Source organism: Cydia splendana, chromosome Z (assembly GCF_910591565.1).
Source record: "Cydia splendana chromosome Z, ilCydSple1.2, whole genome shotgun sequence".
Taxonomy (NCBI): domain Eukaryota; kingdom Metazoa; phylum Arthropoda; class Insecta; order Lepidoptera; family Tortricidae; genus Cydia; species Cydia splendana.
Window position 1 is genome coordinate 7,307,186 of NC_085987.1, and position 20,084 is coordinate 7,327,269.

The 20,084-nt window shown below is 39.7% G+C and overlaps 1 protein-coding gene across 1 annotated transcript in view; it reads left to right on the forward strand.

Moving 5' to 3' along the window:
- LOC134804292 (WD repeat-containing protein 5) overlaps positions 1-20,084 on the forward strand; it is a 46,778-nt gene that overhangs the window by 17,339 nt on the left and 9,355 nt on the right. Inside the window, exons 3-5 of the mRNA XM_063777294.1 lie at positions 15,987-16,132; positions 17,725-17,869; positions 18,493-18,595. Of these exons, the coding sequence (XP_063633364.1) occupies positions 15,987-16,132; positions 17,725-17,869; positions 18,493-18,595 (394 nt within the window). The remainder of the gene's footprint in view (positions 1-15,986; positions 16,133-17,724; positions 17,870-18,492; positions 18,596-20,084) is intronic.

A 20,084-nucleotide genomic window follows, 5' to 3' on the forward strand; every position in this document is an offset into this window, starting at 1 on the left:
CGATTCTGACTATTTTTTTCAGCCGTCGACTTAGGAGCGTAAGTTGAGTTATTCAGGTTTTCAAGTTTTAATTTTTTCCAGCAAATCTGTTTAGAACGCCCGCAAATGACCTATCTATCTTGAATCAGTATGGTCTGCTGAGATTGTCCTGCAAGTGGCATCGTAAGGACCCGATTCTGAGTATTTTTTTCAGCCTGCGACTTAGTAGCATAATTTGAGTAATTCTGATTTTCAAGTTTTAATTTTTTCCGGTAAATCTGTTTCGAACGCCCGCAAATGACCTATCTATCTTGAATCAGTATGGTCTGCAGAGATTGTTCTGCAAGTGGCATCGTAAGGACCCGATTCTGAGTATTTTTGTCAGCCGTCGACTTAGGAGCGTAAGTTGAGTTATTCAGATTTTCATGTTTTAATTTTTTCCGGCAAATCTGTTTTGAACGCCCGCAAATGTCCTATCTATCTTGAATTGGTATGGTCTGCTGACATTGTCCTGCAAGTGGCATCGTAAGGACCCGATTCAGAGTATTTTTTTCAGCCTGCGACTTAGTAGCATAATTTGAGTAATTCAGATTTTCAAGTTTTAATTTTTTCCGGTAAATCTGTTTCAAACGCCCGCAAATGACCTATCTATCTTGAATCAGCATAATCATCTGACGTCGTCCTGCAAAGGGCATCGTAAGGACCCGATTCTGAGTATTTTTTTCAGCCGTCGACTTAGTAGCATAATTTGAGTAATTCTGATTTTCAAGTTTTATTTTTTCCCGGAAAATCTGTTTCGAACGCCCGCAAATGACCTATCTGTCTTGAATCAGTATAGTCTGCTGACGTTGTCTTGCAAGTAGCATCGTAAGGACCCGATTGTGAATATTTTTTTCAGCCGTCGACTTAGGATCGTAAGTTGAGTTATTCAGATTTTCAAGTTTTACTTTTTTCCGGCAAATCTGTTTCGAACGCCCGCAAATGACCTATCTATCTTGAATCAGTATGGTTTGCTGATATTGTCCTGCAAGTGGCATCGTAAGGACCCGATTCTGAGTATTTTTGTCAGCCGTCGACTTAGGAGCGTAAGTTGAGTTATTCAGATTTTCATGTTTTAATAATTTCCGGCAAATCTGTTTTGAACGCCCGCAAATGACCTATCTATCTTGAATCAGTATAGTCTGCTGACGTTGTCCTGCAAGTGGCATCGTAAGGACCCGATTCTGTGTATTTTTTTCAGCCGTCGACTTAGTAGCATAATTTGAGTAATTCAGATTTTCAAGTTTTATTTTTTCTGGTAAATCTGTTTCGAACGCCCGCAAATGACCTATCTGTCCTGAATCAGTATAGTCTGCTGACGTTGTCTTGCAAGTAGCATCGTAAGGACCCGATTGTGAATATTTTTTTCAGCCGTCGACTTAGGAGCGTAAGTTGAGTTATTCAGATTTCCAAGTTTTAATTTTTTCCAGCAAATCTGTTTAGAACGCCCGCAAATGACCTATCTATCTTGAATCAGTATGGTCTGCTGAGATTGTCCTGCAAGTGGCATCGTAAGGACCCGATTCTGAGTATTTTTTTCAGCCGTCGACTTAGGAGCGTAAGTTGAGTTATTCAGATTTTCATGTTTTAATTTTTTCCGGCAAATCTGTTTTGAACGCCCGCAAATGACCTATCTATCTTCAATCAGGTTGATCTACTGACGTTGTCCTGCAAGTGGCATCGTAAGGACCCGATTCTGACTATTTTTTTCGCCCGTCGACTTAGGAGCGTAAGTTGAGTTATTCAGATTTCCAAATTTTAATTTTTTCCAGCAAATCTGTTTAGAACGCCCGCAAATGACCTATCTATCTTGAATCAGTATGGTCTGCTGAGATTGTCCTGCAAGTGGCATCGTAAGGACCCGATTCTGAGTATTTTTTTCAGCCGTCGACTTAGGAGCGTAAGTTGAGTTATTCAGATTTTCATGTTTTAATTTTTTCCGGCAAATCTGTTTTGAACGCCCGCAAATGACCTATCTATCTTCAATCAGGTTGATCTACTGACGTTGTCCTGCAAGTGGCATCGTAAGGACCCGATTCTGACTATTTTTTTCGCCCGTCGACTTAGGAGCGTAAGTTGAGTTATTCAGATTTTCAAGTTTTAATTTTTTCCAGCAAATCTGTTTCGAACGCCTGCAAATGACCTATATATCTTGAATCAGTATGGTCTGCTGAGATTGTCCTGCAAGTGGCATCGTAAGGACCCGATTTTGAATATTTTTTTCAGCCGTCGACTTAGGAGCGTAAGGTGAGTTATTCAGATTTTCAAGTTTTAATTTTTTCCAGCAAATCTGTTTCGAACGCCCGCAAATGACCTATCTATCTTGAATCAGTATGGTCTGCTGAGATTGTCCTGCAAGTGGTATCGTAAGGACCCGATTCTGACTATTTTTTTCAGCCGTCGACTTAGTAGCGTAAGTTGAGTTATTCAGGTTTTCAAGTTTTAATTTTTTCCGGCAAATCTGTTTCGAACGCCCGCAAATGACCTATCTATCTTGAATCAGTATGGTCTGCTGAGATTGTCCTGCAAGTGGCATCGTAAGGACCCGATTCTGACTATTTTTTTCAGCCGTCGACTTAGGAGCGTAAGTTGAGTTATTCAGGTTTTCAAGTTTTAATTTTTTCCAGCAAATCTGTTTAGAACGCCCGCAAATGACCTATCTATCTTGAATCAGTATGGTCTGCTGAGATTGTCCTGCAAGTGGCATCGTAAGGACCCGATTCTGAGTATTTTTTTCAGCCTGCGACTTAGTAGCATAATTTGAGTAATTCTGATTTTCAAGTTTTAATTTTTTCCGGTAAATCTGTTTCGAACGCCCGCAAATGACCTATCTATCTTGAATCAGTATGGTCTGCAGAGATTGTTCTGCAAGTGGCATCGTAAGGACCCGATTCTGAGTATTTTTGTCAGCCGTCGACTTAGGAGCGTAAGTTGAGTTATTCAGATTTTCACGTTTTAATTTTTTCCGGCAAATCTGTTTTGAACGCCCGCAAATGTCCTATCTATCTTGAATTGGTATGGTCTGCTGACATTGTCCTGCAAGTGGCATCGTAAGGACCCGATTCAGAGTATTTTTTTCAGCCTGCGACTTAGTAGCATAATTTGAGTAATTCAGATTTTCAAGTTTTAATTTTTTCCGGTAAATCTGTTTCAAACGCCCGCAAATGACCTATCTATCTTGAATCAGCATAATCATCTGACGTCGTCCTGCAAAGGGCATCGTAAGGACCCGATTCTGAGTATTTTTTTCAGCCGTCGACTTAGTAGCATAATTTGAGTAATTCTGATTTTCAAGTTTTATTTTTTCCCGGAAAATCTGTTTCGAACGCCCGCAAATGACCTATCTGTCTTGAATCAGTATAGTCTGCTGACGTTGTCTTGCAAGTAGCATCGTAAGGACCCGATTGTGAATATTTTTTTCAGCCGTCGACTTAGGATCGTAAGTTGAGTTATTCAGATTTTCAAGTTTTACTTTTTTCCGGCAAATCTGTTTCGAACGCCCGCAAATGACCTATCTATCTTGAATCAGTATGGTTTGCTGATATTGTCCTGCAAGTGGCATCGTAAGGACCCGATTCTGAGTATTTTTGTCAGCCGTCGACTTAGGAGCGTAAGTTGAGTTATTCAGATTTTCATGTTTTAATAATTTCCGGCAAATCTTTTTTGAACGCCCGCAAATGACCTATCTATCTTGAATCAGTATAGTCTGCTGACGTTGTCCTGCAAGTGGCATCGTAAGGACCCGATTCTGTGTATTTTTTTCAGCCGTCGACTTAGTAGCATAATTTGAGTAATTCAGATTTTCAAGTTTTATTTTTTCTGGTAAATCTGTTTCGAACGCCCGCAAATGACCTATCTGTCCTGAATCAGTATAGTCTGCTGACGTTGTCTTGCAAGTAGCATCGTAAGGACCCGATTGTGAATATTTTTTTCAGCCGTCGACTTAGGATCGTAAGTTGAGTTATTCAGATTTTCAAGTTTTACTTTTTTCCGGCAAATCTGTTTCGAACGCCCGCAAATGACCTATCTGTCTTGAATCAGTATGGTCTGCTGACATTGTCCTGCAAGTGGCATCGTAAGGACCCGATTCTAAGTATTTTTTTCAGCCGTCGACCCAGGAGCATAATTTGAGTAATTCAGAATTTCAAGTTTTATTTTTTTCCGGTAAATCTGTTTTGATCGCCCGCAAATGACCTATCTATCTTGAATCAGGTTGGTCTACTGACGTTGTCCTGCAAGTGGCATCGTAAGGACCCGATTCTGACTATTTTTTTCAGCCGTCGACTTAGGAGCGTAAGTTGAGTTATTCAGATTTTCAAGTTTTAATTTTTTCCAGCAAATCTGTTTCGAACGCCCGCAAATGACCTATCTATCTTGAATCAGTATGGTCCGCTGAGATTGTCCTGCAAGTGGCATCGTAAGGACCCGATTCTGAGTATTTTTTTCAGCCGTCGACTTAGGAGCGTAAGTTGAGTTATTCAGATTTTCATGTTTTAATTTTTTCCGGCAAATCTGTTTTGAACGCCCGCAAAAGACCTATCTATCTTCAATCAGGTTGGTCTACTGACGTTGTCCTGCAAGTGGCATCGTAAGGACCCGATTCTATTTTTTTCAGCCGTCGACTTAGGAGCGTAAGTTGAGTTATTCAGATTTTCAAGTTTTAATTTTTTTCAGCAAATCTGTTTCGAACGCCTGCAAATGACCTATCTATCTTGAATCAGTATGGTCTGCTGAGATTGTCCTGCAAGTGGCATCGTAAGGACCCGATTCTGAGTATTTTTTTCAGCCGTCGACTTAGGAGCGTAAGTTGAGTTATTCAGATTTTCATGTGTTAATTTTTTCCGGCAAATCTGTTTTGAACGCCCCCAAATGACCTATCTATCTTCAATCAGGTTGGTCTACTGACGTTGTCCTGCAAGTGGCATCGTAAGGACCCGATTCTATTTTTTTCAGTCGTCGACTTAGGAGCGTAAGTTGAGTTATTCAGATTTTCAAGTTTTAATTTTTTCCAGCAAATCTGTTTCGAACGCCTGCAAATGACCTATCTATCTTGAATCAGTATGGTCTGCTGAGATTGTCCTGCAAGTGGCATCGTAAGGACACGATTCTGAGTATTTTTTTCAGCCGTCGACTTAGTAGCATAATTTGAGTAATTCTGATTTTCAAGTTTTAATTTTTTCCGGCAAATCTGTTTTGAACGCCCGCAAATGACCTATCTATCTTCAATCAAGTTGGTCTACTGACGTTGTCCTGCAAGTGGCATCGTAAGGACCCGAATCTGACTATTTTTTTCAGCCGTCGACTTAGGAGCGTAAGTTGAGTTATTCAGATTTTCAAGTTTTAATTTTTCCAGCAAATCTGTTTCGAACGCCTGCAAATGACCTATCTATCTTGAATCAGTATGGTCTGCTGAGATTGTCCTGCAAGTGGCATCGTAAGGACCCGATTTTGAATATTTTTTTCAGCCGTCGACTTAGGAGCGTAAGTTGAGTTATTCAGTTTTCCAAGTTTTAATTTTTTCCAGCAAATCTGTTTAGAACGCCCGCAAATGACCTATCTATCTTGAATCAGTATGGTCTGCTGAGATTGTCCTGCAAGTGGCATCGTAAGGACCCGATTCTGAGTATTTTTTTCAGCCGTCGACTTAGGAGCGTAAGTTGAGTTATTCAGATTTTCATGTTTTAATTTTTTCCGGCAAATCTGTTTTGAACGCCCGCAAATGACCTATCTATCTTCAATCAGGTTGATCTACTGACGTTGTCCTGCAAGTGGCATCGTAAGGACCCGATTCTGACTATTTTTTTCGCCCGTCGACTTAGGAGCGTAAGTTGAGTTATTCAGATTTTCAAGTTTTAATTTTTTCCAGCAAATCTGTTTCGAACGCCTGCAAATGACCTATCTATCTTGAATCAGTATGGTCTGCTGAGATTGTCCTGCAAGTGGCATCGTAAGGACCCGATTTTGAATATTTTTTTCAGCCGTCGACTTAGGAGCGTAAGGTGAGTTATTCAGATTTTCAAGTTTTAATTTTTTCCAGCAAATCTGTTTCGAACGCCCGCAAATGACCTATCTATCTTGAATCAGTATGGTCTGCTGAGATTGTCCTGCAAGTGGTATCGTAAGGACCCGATTCTGACTATTTTTTTCAGCCGTCGACTTAGTAGCGTAAGTTGAGTTATTCAGGTTTTCAAGTTTTAATTTTTTCCGGCAAATCTGTTTCGAACGCCCGCAAATGACCTATCTATCTTGAATCAGTATGGTCTGCTGAGATTGTCCTGCAAGTGGCATCGTAAGGACCCGATTCTGACTATTTTTTTCAGCCGTCGACTTAGGAGCGTAAGTTGAGTTATTCAGGTTTTCAAGTTTTAATTTTTTCCAGCAAATCTGTTTAGAACGCCCGCAAATGACCTATCTATCTTGAATCAGTATGGTCTGGTGAGATTGTCCTGCAAGTGGCATCGTAAGGTCCCGATTCTGACTATTTTTTTCAGCCGTCGACTTAGGAGCGTAAGTTGAGTTATTCAGATTTTCAAGTTTTAATTTTTTCCAGCAAATCTGTTTCGAACGCCCGCAAATGGCCTATCTATCTTGAATCAGTATGGTTTGCTGATATTGTCCTGCAAGTGGCATCGTAAGGACCCGATTCTGAGTATTTTTTTCGGCCGTCAACTTAGGAGCATAATTTGAGTAATTCCGATTTACAAGTTTTATTTTTTTCCGGTAAATCTGTTTTGATCGCCCGCAAATGACCTATCTATCTTGAATCAGCATAATCATCTGACGTCGTCCTGCAAAGGGCATCGTAAGGACCCGATTCTGAGTATTTTTTTCAGCCTGCGACTTAGTAGCATAATTTGAGTAATTCAGATTTTCAAGTTTTAATTTTTTCCGGTAAATCTGTTTCGAACGCCCGCAAATGACCTATCTATTTTGAATCAGTATGGACTGCTGACATTGTCCTGCAAGTGGCATCGTAAGGACCCGATTCTGAGTATTTTTTTCAGCCTGCGACTTAGGAGCGCAAGTTGAGTAATTCAGATTTTCAAGTTTTATTTTTTTACGTTAAATCTGTTTTGATCGCCCGCAAATGACCTATCTATCTTGAATCAGCATAATCATCTGACGTCGTCCTGCAAAGGGCATCGTAAGGACCCGATTCTGAGTATTTTTTTCGGCCGTCAACTTAGGAGCATAATTTGAGTAATTCCGATTTACAAGTTTATTTTTTTCCGATAAATCTGTTTTGATCGCCCGCAAATGACCTATCTATCTTGAATCAGTATGGTCTGGTGAGATTGTCCTGCAAGTGGCATCGTAAGGACCCGATTCTGACTATTTTTTTCAGCCGTCGACTTAGGAGCGTAAGTTGAGTTATTCAGGTTTTCAAGTTTTAATTTTTTCCGGCAAATCTGTTTCGAACGCCCGCAAATGACCTATCTATCTTGAATCAGTATGGTCTGCTGACGTTGTCCTGCAAGTGGCATCGTAAGGACCCGATTCTGAGTATTTTTTTCAGCGTGCGACTTAGGAGCATAATTTGAGTAATTCAGATTTTCTAGTTTTATTTTTTTCCGATAAATCTGTTTTGATCGCCCGCAAATGACCTATCTATCTTGAATCAGTATGGTCTGGTGAGATTGTCCTGCAAGTGGCATCGTAAGGACCCGATTCTGACTATTTTTTTCAGCCGTCGACTTAGGAGCGTAAGTTGAGTTATTCAGATTTTCAAGTTTTAATTTTTTCCAGCAAATCTGTGTCGAACGCCCGCAAATGACCTATCTATCTTGAATCAGTATGGTCTGCAGAGATTGTTCTGCAAGTGGCATCGTAAGGACCCGATTCTGAGTATTTTTGTCAGCCGTCGACTTAGGAGCGTAAGTTGAGTTATTCAGATTTTCATGTTTTAATTTTTTCCGGCAAATCTGTTTTGAACGCCCGCAAATGTCCTATCTATCTTGAATTGGTATGGTCTGCTGACATTGTCCTGCAAGTGGCATCGTAAGGACCCGATTCAGAGTATTTTTTTCAGCCTGCGACTTAGTAGCATAATTTGAGTAATTCAGATTTTCAAGTTTTAATTTTTTCCGGTAAATCTGTTTCGAACGCCCGCAAATGACCTATCTATCTTGAATCAGTATGGTCTGCTGAGATTGTCCTGCAAGTGGCATCGTAAGGACCCGATTCTGAGTATTTTTTTCAGCCTGCGACTTAGTAGCATAATTTGAGTAATTCTGATTTTCAAGTTTTAATTTTTTCCGGTAAATCTGTTTCGAACGCCCGCAAATGACCTATCTATCTTGAATCAGTATGGTCTGCAGAGATTGTTCTGCAAGTGGCATCGTAAGGACCCGATTCTGAGTATTTTTTTCGGCCGTCAACTTAGGAGCATAATTTGAGTAATTCCGATTTACAATTTTATTTTTTTCCGATAAATCTGTTTTGATCGCCCGCAAATGACCTATCTATCTTGAATCAGTATGGTCTGGTGAGATTGTCCTGCAAGTGGCATCGTAAGGACCCGATTCTGACTATTTTTTTCAGCCGTCGACTTAGGAGCGTAAGTTGAGTTATTCAGGTTTTCAAGTTTTAATTTTTTCCGGCAAATCTGTTTCGAACGCCCGCAAATGACCTATCTATCTTGAATCAGTATGGTCTGCTGACGTTGTCCTGCAAGTGGCATCGTAAGGACCCGATTCTGAGTATTTTTTTCAGCGTGCGACTTAGGAGCATAATTTGAGTAATTCAGATTTTCTAGTTTTATTTTTTTCCGATAAATCTGTTTTGATCGCCCGCAAATGACCTATCTATCTTGAATCAGTATGGTCTGGTGAGATTGTCCTGCAAGTGGCATCGTAAGGTCCCGATTCTGACTATTTTTTTCAGCCGTCTACTTAGGAGCGTAAGTTGAGTTATTCAGATTTTCAAGTTTTAATTTTTTCCAGCAAATCTGTTTCGAACGCCCGCAAATGGCCTATCTATCTTGAATCAGTATGGTTTGCTGATATTGTCCTGCAAGTGGCATCGTAAGGACCCGATTCTGAGTATTTTTTTCGGCCGTCAACTTAGGAGCATAATTTGAGTAATTCCGATTTACAAGTTTTATTTTTTTCCGGTAAATCTGTTTTGATCGCCCGCAAATGACCTATCTATCTTGAATCAGCATAATCATCTGACGTCGTCCTGCAAAGGGCATCGTAAGGACCCGATTCTGAGTATTTTTTTCGGCCGTCAACTTAGGAGCATATTTTGAGTAATTCCGATTTACAAGTTTTAATTTTTTCCGGCAAATCTATTTCGAACGCCCGCAAATGACCTATCTATCTTGAATCAGTATGGTCTGTTGACGTTGTCCTGCAAGTGGCATCGTAAGGACCCGATTCTGAGTATTTTTTGCAGCGTGCGACTTAGGAGCATAATTTGAGTAATTCAGATTTTCTAGTTTTATTTTTTTCTGGTAAATCTGTTTCGAACGCCCGCAAATGACCTATCTATCTTGAATCAGTATAGTCTGCTGACGTTGTCCTGCAAAGGGCATCGTAAGGACCCGATTCTGAGTATTTTTTTCGGCCGTCAACTTAGGAGCATAATTTGAGTAATTCCGATTTACAAGTTTTATTTTTTTCCGGTAAATCTGTTTTGATCGCCCGCAAATGACCTATCTATCTTGAATCAGCATAATCATCTGACGTCGTCCTGCAAAGGGCATCGTAAGGACCCGATTCTGAGTATTTTTTTCGGCCGTCAACTTAGGAGCATATTTTGAGTAATTCCGATTTACAAGTTTTAATTTTTTCCGGTAAATCTGTTTTGATCGTCCGCAAATGACCTATCTATCTTGAATCAGTATAGTCTGCTGACGTTGTCCTGCAAAGGGCATCGTAAGGACCCGATTCTGAGTATTTTTTTCGGCCGTCAACTTAGGAGCATAATTTGAGTAATTCCGATTTACAAGTTTTATTTTTTTCCGGTAAATCTGTTTTGATCGCCCGCAAATGACCTATCTATCTTGAATCAGCATAATCATCTGACGTCGTCCTGCAAAGGGCATCGTAAGGACCCGATTCTGAGTATTTTTTTCGGCCGTCAACTTAGGAGCATATTTTGAGTAATTCCGATTTACAAGTTTTAATTTTTTCCGGTAAATCTGTTTTGATCGCCCGCAAATGACCTATCTATCTTGAATCAGCATAATCATCTGACGTCGTCCTGCAAAGGGCATCGTAAGGACCCGATTCTGAGTATTTTTTTCGGCCGTCAACTTAGGAGCATATTTTGTGTAATTCCGATTTACAAGTTTTAATTTTTTCCGGTAAATCTGTTTTGATCGCCCAAAATGACCTATCTATCTTGAATCAGTATGGTCTGCAGAGATTGTTCTGCAAGTGGCATCGTAAGGACCAGATTCTGAGTATTTTTGTCAGCCGTCGACTTAGGAGCGTAAGTTGAGTTATTCAGATTTTCATGTTTTAATTTTTTCCGGCAAATCTGTTTTGAACGCCCGCAAATGTCCTATCTATTTTGAATTGGTATGGTCTGCTGACATTGTCCTGCAAGTGGCATCGTAAGGACCCGATTCAGAGTATTTTTTTCAGCCTGCGACTTAGTAGCATAATTTGAGTAATTCCGATTTACAAGTTTTATTTTTTTCCGGTAAATCTGTTTTGATCGCCCGCAAATGACCTATCTATCTTGAATCAGCATAATCATCTGACGTCGTCCTGCAAAGGGCATCGTAAGGACCCGATTCTGAGTATTTTTTTCGGCCGTCAACTTAGGAGCATATTTTGAGTAATTCCGATTTACAAGTTTTAATTTTTTCCGGTAAATCTGTTTTGATCGTCCGCAAATGACCTATCTATCTTGAATCAGTATAGTCTGCTGACGTTGTCCTGCAAGTGGCATCGTAAGGACCCGAGTCTGAGTATTTTTTTCAGCCAGCGACTTAGTAGCATAATTTGAGTAATTCCGATTTTCAAGTTTTAATTTTTTCCGGTAAATCTGTTTTGATCGCCCGCAAATGACCTATCTATCTTGAATCAGTATAGTCTGCTGACGTTGTCCTGCAAGTGGGATCGTAAGGACCCGATTCTGAGTATTTTTTTCAGCCGTCGACTTAGGCACATTACTTGCCTCGGCTGGCCCATATATATGATTTTTTCGATTTTATTTTTTTATGGCAAATCTATGAGATCCTAACGATTTTAATGCCTGAACAAACGTGAACTAACGTCGCTCGATGACTTCACATGGTTAGTTTGGCTGATTTCGGGGTGGGGTGGCTAGTGTGAAGACAGCCACCCCACTTTGAAAAAATAAAAAAAAATGAAGGAATCGGGTCCTAACGATTTAAATGCCTGAACAAACGTGAACTAACGAATGTCTTGCTATCTAGACCAAAAAAAATTACAAAAAGTGATTTGGGGTGGCTAGTGTGAAGACAGCCACCCCCATAGTATAAAAAAATATAAAACGACGGATATCTCTTATTATGTTTTGAACCCCCGCAAGGCACTATAATTTATCGCTTAAATATCGTCCATATAAGTTTATTCAAGCTAAAGAATCGTTAGTATCCGCGTCGATTGCTTGCTACACCACATTACTTGGCTCCGCTGTCCCATATATATGAATTTTTCGATTTTATTTTTTTATGGCAAATCTAATGAGATCCTAACGATTTTAATGCCTGAACAAACGTGAACTAACGTCGCTCGATGACTTCACATGGTTAGTTTGGCTGATTTCGGGGTGGGGTGGCTAGCGTGAAGACAGCCACCCCACTTTGAAAAAATAAAAAAAAATGAAGGAATCGGGTCCTAACGATTTTAATGCCTGAACAAACGTGAACTAACGAATATCTTGCTATCTAGCCCAAAAAAAATTACAAAAAGTCGTTTGGGGTGGCTAGCGTGAAGACAGCCACCCCCTTTTGTTTTAAAAAAAAAATGATGTTAGAATCGGGTCCTTACGATTTTACCTACTGAACAAACGTGAACTAACGATGAACAAACGATATAGCTATGCCATTTGCGGGCAAACGATATGGGGTGGTCAACTTCACGAGCATAGGAAAACCAACATTTTGCAACATGACATTGACATGAAGTGATCATCCAAGACTGGCCTTGGCTACGGTTTTGTTAACTAAACCTTCAATTTTATTAGCATAGATAAATATTGTGAGTAATTGTAGTAAAGGACCCCTTGTTTTTAATTTATTTAGTTACATGTAATTATTTTTATTAATATTTAATTTATTTTCTAATATCTAATTTGCCAAGAACAAGTATGGAACTGCATTTGAAATGTTCTTAAAATCTTTCAGTATTAATAGAGCTGTAAAATTGTATAGTTTGTTTTTAGTCTCTACCATGCCACACACTACTACATCTAGTACAAAACACATATTATACCTATTTTTAAATATGGTATTTTATCAATACTGTGTATCTGACAATATTAAATTTTACTGAAGCAGTTGCAACTGCTATATATGTTGCTTTTACACTTTAGTGCAAGTACTATATTTATTATTTAAAAGAACAGTAATTGATAATATCAGTTCACTTTGTTATTAATCTTGAAAAAAGTGCTCTATAAGATTTTTATTTAATGTACCTATTGATTGTTAGTTTTTTTTTCTGGTGAAATTTAATTTAAAGCTATATAAAAGTTAGTATTACACTTGTTGATATTTCTGTTATTTTGTCTACTATACTAAAGGGTCATTTATATGGTGACAGTACTAGGGGATCAGACTGACAGACCCCTTGATCATTAAAGAAAGGATGCTAAGCATGAGGAATTTTGTACATCAACCTCAGACGGTTCTATCTCTATTGCATGTGCATAGTTATATTGCTGTCTTATTGCATTGTGTCATTGAACGCCAGCATCATAGGTGGGATAGAGATAGGAACAGGCAGGTCAATGTACGCATTCCTTGTGCTAAGTGTTCTTTCTTTACACTGACAATTGCCACTTGACTATGACAATTTACCATTATTTGCTGGTCCAATAAGTAAAAGTTGGCACTAGGTACAAGTATCATAATTTCTTACTGATCGAAAAATGAATAGGAAATTCAGTAACAATTGTCAAATTTGTTAAGAGCGCTCTTACAAGAAAAGTCGAAATAACGCAAAATTGATGATACTAGTCGACGAAATTCAGGACTTTGTGCTCATTATTAGAAACAATGAGTACTTGTTCCAGTAAAAGCGTCTTCTTATCTTTTTAAATATCGTTGTAAATATTAGAAAAAGGACTTATTAAATTAGTAATGATTTTTTTTTCTGATGGTCGTTTCCGAAAAACCCCGTGAAGCACTGAATGGCAAGCTCTTATTTGGAAATGTTGAGAAGTTTACTCTACTAAACCTGGCTATTTTGTATTACTAATACCCTGTACTTTAGGCATATCAAACGATATTTTTCCTACACACCTTTGAGAAAGAGAAAATCAAAGTAAAACGAACTCAATTTTCTCTCCGAAACAAGTGTCAATTCCTACGAAAATCTACTTAATATCGAAGTCATTTTCATACTCAAGCAATCTGCAACGTTTGCTTATACTGTTGGTATACATTAGTGTTTATGAAATTCTACTATAATTTTTTGGCAATTTTTTGAAAACTACTCTATATTACCGATGACGCGCGCTGCGCCAGCTCAGTGCCGCGGCAGAGCTTGTAGAGGCAGGACGTGTGTCGGTCGGCTCCGCACATTTTCAACGGCGACAACGAGATTTTTTATCATTGTGTGCGGCGGGCGCCGTGTAAAACGCTATACTGTGTGCGTGTAAACCGCAACGAGAGACTTTGATCCTAGCACGGTTTTTATAGTATTATAATTTATAATGGTACAGTTTAATAAACTACCGGACAGGATTAAAAATATTTGAAACGACCTGACATTCTATATGTATTAATTTTGACTCAAGATAGTACTCAGGGTCTGATGATGGAGCCGGAAGGTGGTCACCGGTACCAATCAACCATGCAACTAAACCACTTCGTGTTTAGGCTCGTTTTATTCATCTCAACAAGATCTTTGACACAAGATAGTACTCAGGGTCTGATGATGGAGCCGGAAGGTGGTCACCGGTATCAATCAACCATGCAACTAAACCACTTCATGTTTGGGCTCGTTTGATTCGTCTCAACAAGATCTTTGACACAAGATAGTACTCAAGGTCTAATGATGGAGCCGGACTGTGGTCACCGGTACCAATCAACCATGCAACTAAACCACTTCGTGTTTGGGCTCGTTTGATTCGTCTCAACAAGATCTTTGACACAAGATAGTACTCAGGGTCTGATGATGGAGCCGGAAAGTGGTCACCGGTACCAATCAACCATGCAACTAAACCGCTTCGTGCTTGGGCTCGTTCGATTCGTCGCAACAAGATCTTTGACCAAAGTTAGTACTCAGAGTCTGATGATGGAGCTGGACTGTGGCCACGGGTACCAGTCTACCATGTAACTGAACCACTTCGTGTTTGGGCTCGTTTGATTCGTCGCAACAAGATCTTTGACACAAGATACTACTCAGGGTCTGATGATGGAGCTCGAAGGTGGCGACGGGTACCAGTCTATCACGTAACTGAACCACTTCGTGTTTGGGCTACGTGTTTGGGCTTCGTGTTTGGGCATCGTGTTTGGGCTTCGTGTTTGGTGTATCACCTAGTGTCAAAGATCTTGTTGAGACGAATCAAACGAGCCTAAACACGATGTGGTTTAGTTGCATGGTTGATTGGTAATGGTGACCACCTTCCAGCTCCATCATCAGACCCTGAGTACTGTCTTGTGTCAAAGATCTTGTTGAGACGAATCAAACGAGCCCAAACACGAAGTTGTTTAGTTACACGATAGACTGGTACCCGTGGCCACCTTCCAGCTCCATCATCAGACCCTGTGTATCTTCAGTGTCAAAGATCTTGTTGAGACGAATCAAACGAGCCCAAACACGAAGTGGTTTAGTTACATGATAGACTGGTACCCGTGGCCACCTTCCAGCTCCATCATCAGACCCTGTGTATCTTCAGTGGCAAAGATCTTGTTGAGACGAATCAAACGAGCCTAATCATGTTACTACATGGTTGATTGGTATCCGTGACCACCTTAATCATCATCATTATCGTCAGATCCTCAATACTAGTTCGTTTTTAAACCCTCGTTGATACAAACTTTACAACCTATAGGTACCAAATGCTATGACGAAACATGTAAATAAGCGAGTACCTATAATTTATTTCGAGTAATACTTATACCTTCATAAGTACGAGTATGGGGCTATTCATAAATTACGTCGTTTCAAATGGAAGGGGGGGGGTCTGGACATCGGATGATGGTAGTATGACGTAGGAGGCAACAGAGTCATCCGAAGCATTATTTTTGGATGATTTGAGGGGTGGGGGGGTCAAAAATCGTCAAAAATAGATGAAAAATTAATTTATGAACACTGCACACACTTACATTTGCACTGCATTTAGTATTTTCGTACTTACCAAATAACAGTTTTAGGACTTTAAAAGTTAAGCACAGTTAGTGTTGTTATGGTTGATTTCAATATGCTTCGCGAAGGATCAAGAATGTTTAATCCATCATTGTAGTGCGAGTGTGGTAGAAGGGATCGGCATACTGAGCTCGCACGGCCTGCCGCAGCGCGTAAAATACCTAAACTCGCTCAACGCCGAAATGTAATAGCGCTCTTAAATAGGCACTAGGTAAAAAAGTTCAATCAACTTCTAGTAAAATTATGTAAAAAATTCATCAGAATTATCTTATTATTATGATGGGAATGTCTTTTTTTTTTATTATATACTACATTAAGAATTTCTATATTTTTAAACATCAAGCTGGCAATGTCAATGTGAATGTGCAATAATATTACTTATTTATTTATCAATGACTTGATGGACACTATTTATTTGATGGTGTCTTCTGTTTATTACCATGTACTTTCCAGCTGCCGATAAAGTAATTAAAGTGTGGGGCGCCTACGATGGCAAGTTTGAGAAGACCATTTCGGGCCACAAGATGGGCATCAGTGATGTGGCATGGTCCTCAGACAGCCGGCTCATCGTCAGTGCTAGTGATGACAAGACTCTGAAGGTAACACTTACATTTACTTTGGAAACTTGGGGTCAGCATCCACCTAAAATGAGCAAAGTAGAGGCAGGATGTAAAAAAAATAAACCAATATTGCATTGCGTTCAACATTCTGCTATCTTGCTTATCTGTGTTGGATACTTATTCGCCCTTAAAGGCTGCTTTTGAACTGTTTGACAATCCACATCTAGTCTAACGTAGATTACTGTATTAAAAAAATACTCATTAATTTCATTATTCCATCATCATCATCATCCTCCTGGCGTTTGTCCCGTACCGTGACGGGGTCCGCTTTCCTACTTTTCTCCTTCCACTTCGCTCTATCCTGGACATCGGTTTCTGCTAACCCAGAGGCGTTTAAATCTTTGGCAGTACGTTACGCCACCGCTGCCTTGGTTTGCCCCTCCTGTTTGGGCCTGGTATTAATTTCATTTTTTAAACTAAAATACTTGGTTATACAAAAATACCTTATCCGAACGCAGCTCACTGAGCGCTGAGCAGACGGCTGGCTGCCGATTTGTTATTTTTAAATAAGTAGTTTTAACAAAAAAAATTGGTAACTTTTTTGCAAAAATATTTACAAATTTTTAATGGTGCGTTTTAGATGTTCGTGATTTTTGTTGTTGTTTAATCAGGTTGAGAACCGATTAAGTCACTAGAGAAAGGCCTTAAGATTGCTATTCATATTTTTTGGCAACCTTATTATGATTAATAAAGTGCTACGATTATTGAAAAACTTTGCTGGCTGAACCCACTAGACCTCAGCATCTCAGGTTTTACTAGTAGGTAGGTACCCATATTGAGATTGAGATATTCATTGATAAAATTATAGATATATAAAAGTATCATGGCATGAAATAAGTTCTAAAATCACGGACGGTGATAAGAAAGTTACGGGAGATGGGAGATAAGGCGATTCTCACGGTTGTCGACCTTTTATTATCACTTCTAAGGTAACATTCCATTTTACTTAAAATATAATAATAATACCACTCCTTAAGCTCAACGCCTAACTCAGTATTTGTATAATTTATAAGTTCTAATAATTGTAATGTTAGAAAAACTATTAACAATTACTTTTATTAAAGAGTTCGGCTTATCATTATTAGCTAGCTACAAACGGTTATGCAAAAATTATACGTAGTTTATAAAAAGTAAAAACTTTAATTAATAACTTTCTTATGCGAGAAAAGACCCACCTCACACCACGAGACCACAGGACCCCACGCAGCTAAATATAACTAAGTTTTTAAGTGACAACTTTGAGATCCCTAAAATATATACACACGCCAAAAGGATTTTTTTTGTCAACTTTCGACTGGAGTTTGCTAAGTATGAAGCGAGTTAAAATTATCTGTACCTAATAAAAGTAATGCCTACAAAATTTCATAAAATGTGTCGTTTTCAAACGAAAGGTTAAACTTATTGTTGGTAGTTAATATGTAGTAAGTTGGTAGTAAGAGACAGTTTTTTCCAAAAATGTATAATTGCCTAAAAACAGCGCGTTTAGTTATAATAAAAGAAATGTTTCATACGTGTTAAGAATGATAGTTGTTATTATTAAAATAACTACTTTCACTTTAATAACTTTGCAGGTGTGGGAGCTAAGTTCCGGCAAATGCCTTAAAACCCTGAAGGGCCACAGCAACTACGTGTTCTGCTGTAACTTCAACCCACAGAGCAATCTCATCGTGTCCGGCAGCTTTGACGAGAGCGTTCGGATATGGGACGTCAGGACGGGTGAGTACAAATTTATTTTAGATTATCTATAACTAACAAACGCCCCGGCTTCGCACGGGTTACATAAAACCTTAACAAATTATACACCTAAACCTTCCTCAAGAATACTCAAATCCGTTCGGTGGTTTGAGTTTATAGCGACATACACACAAACAGACAGACGTGGCGGGGGACTTTGTTTTATAAGGTAGGGATTTGGCTGATTGACGTCTGGACCAGTCTTGGGTAATATGATCCTTACGATACTGTATTTCTTACTGCTTTCAGAAGCTCACTTTACCTAATCAGAACATAACACTGTTTGCAAATAAGTACTAAGTATTTAACTATTTACCTATTCAAATTAGTTTTAAGCTGGAAACATCAACATTCAAATGCACGCTCACTACACAGGGCGCTGCTGCTTTAAGTGTTACTCGGCTTTCATGTTCTACTTTATTGTTTATCATCTCTATCATCATGTACTAAGTACACAGCTTAAGGCGCAACATTTGCGCTTTCAAAATTCACAAATACGAGTGTATGCAAGTTTCATAAAAAAAAAAACAACAAAATCCTCCATTGATATGGGAAAACCTTCTGTACTTGTAACTTGTGATTGATTAGTTTGATGTTTGTCAAAGGTAAATGCTTGAAGACGCTCCCAGCTCACTCGGACCCCGTCTCAGCAGTGCATTTCAACAGGGACGGCAGTCTCATTGTCTCCTCCAGCTACGACGGTCTATGGTGAGTTCTATTCTTATACAAGTTGGGCCCGCTAAGTTAATAGTGCCATTTTCATTCAGTTTTTTTTTCTAGAACAATTAATACATTTTGATGTTTTGTAAATAACAGCGTTAGCGCCCCGTGTACCGTCCCACTAACACGGGTGTGGAGTGTAGACTGTAGCTTTTCGTGATGGGGGTTCGTTGGGAGAAGCGTAGAAACTCGCCGCTGGAACGCGCTGGCCGCTGTGCTGTCTCGAAGTCCGCTATACCTCCATTTACCGGTATATGTGTTGTGTGAAATGAAAACACATATATTTGATTTATTTACTTGGAGAGTGTTCAGGCTGGTATGAGTGAAGCTCTCTTGATGTCTCTGATATCTCTGAATAAGCCACGAAACGGCTCTGCCTTATATAGTAAAACACAAGGCCGTTTGGTACCTTCTTCAACTAGTGGGTGTATCATGCAGAGTCAGTAATGTATATTTTTGCCAATCTCGTTAATTATAAGCACGTATGAAAGGAGCACGAATCCTAGACTTATAAATAGGTACAATATTAAGCACGTATGAAAGGAGCATGAATTTCTAGACTTATAACTAGGTATAAAACATTCCACGCAATTCATTTGACATAATATACGAGCACAAAGTAAAACATGATATACAAAAGTAAAAATAGTAACCTAAACGTAGAGACTAATTAAACACATACATGAACCCTAATAGCTATTTACGACAGTCTCCCCCACGTGTGCCAACACCGTCTTCATGCGCGGAGTAAATGGGGATAAGTCTAGAAACTGGGCGGCGGACGTCACCTGCGCGTGTGCGAACAATGGCCACTCTCACATGACCATCTGGGCCAGGAAATAGCTGGGCGATTACGCCTCTGGGCCACGTTCCTCGTGGCATGGAGCTATCCGCAATGATGACTACGTCACCTTCATGCAGTTTTCTCACGTTTTGATGAGCACCGGGCCTGGGGAGGAGGCTGGGTCGGTATTCCCGTTGCCAGCGCCTCCAAAATTGGTCGGCTAGCGTTTGCGCTGTTTTCCACGAAGAGAGCGACATAATTGCGTCTGTGAAAACACCCAGTGGCGACATGGCACTTGATCGACCGATTAGAAAGTGATTCGGCGTCAGGGCTTCGATGTCTAAATCTGGATTCACTGGTGTCAACGGTCTGGAATTGACTATGTGCTCTGATTCTAGCAGTAAAGTATGTAGAACTTCTTCGTGGGGTGCTCTTTCTTTCAGTACTACTTTTAATGCGGTTTTAACGCTGCCCACGAGCCGTTCCCAGGCACCGCCAGCGGAGGGGTTGCCGGGTGGAATTTTCTTCCATTTTATGGCTCGCTCGGTCAAGAAGGGCTTGAGACTGTCGGGCAGCGTGTTTTTGGCCTCTGCCAGTTCTCTTTCCGCGCCGTGGAAATTGGTGGCGTTGTCGGAATAGAGAACTGTAGGCGTGCCGCGTCGCGCTATCATTCGGCGTAGCGACAGTATCATG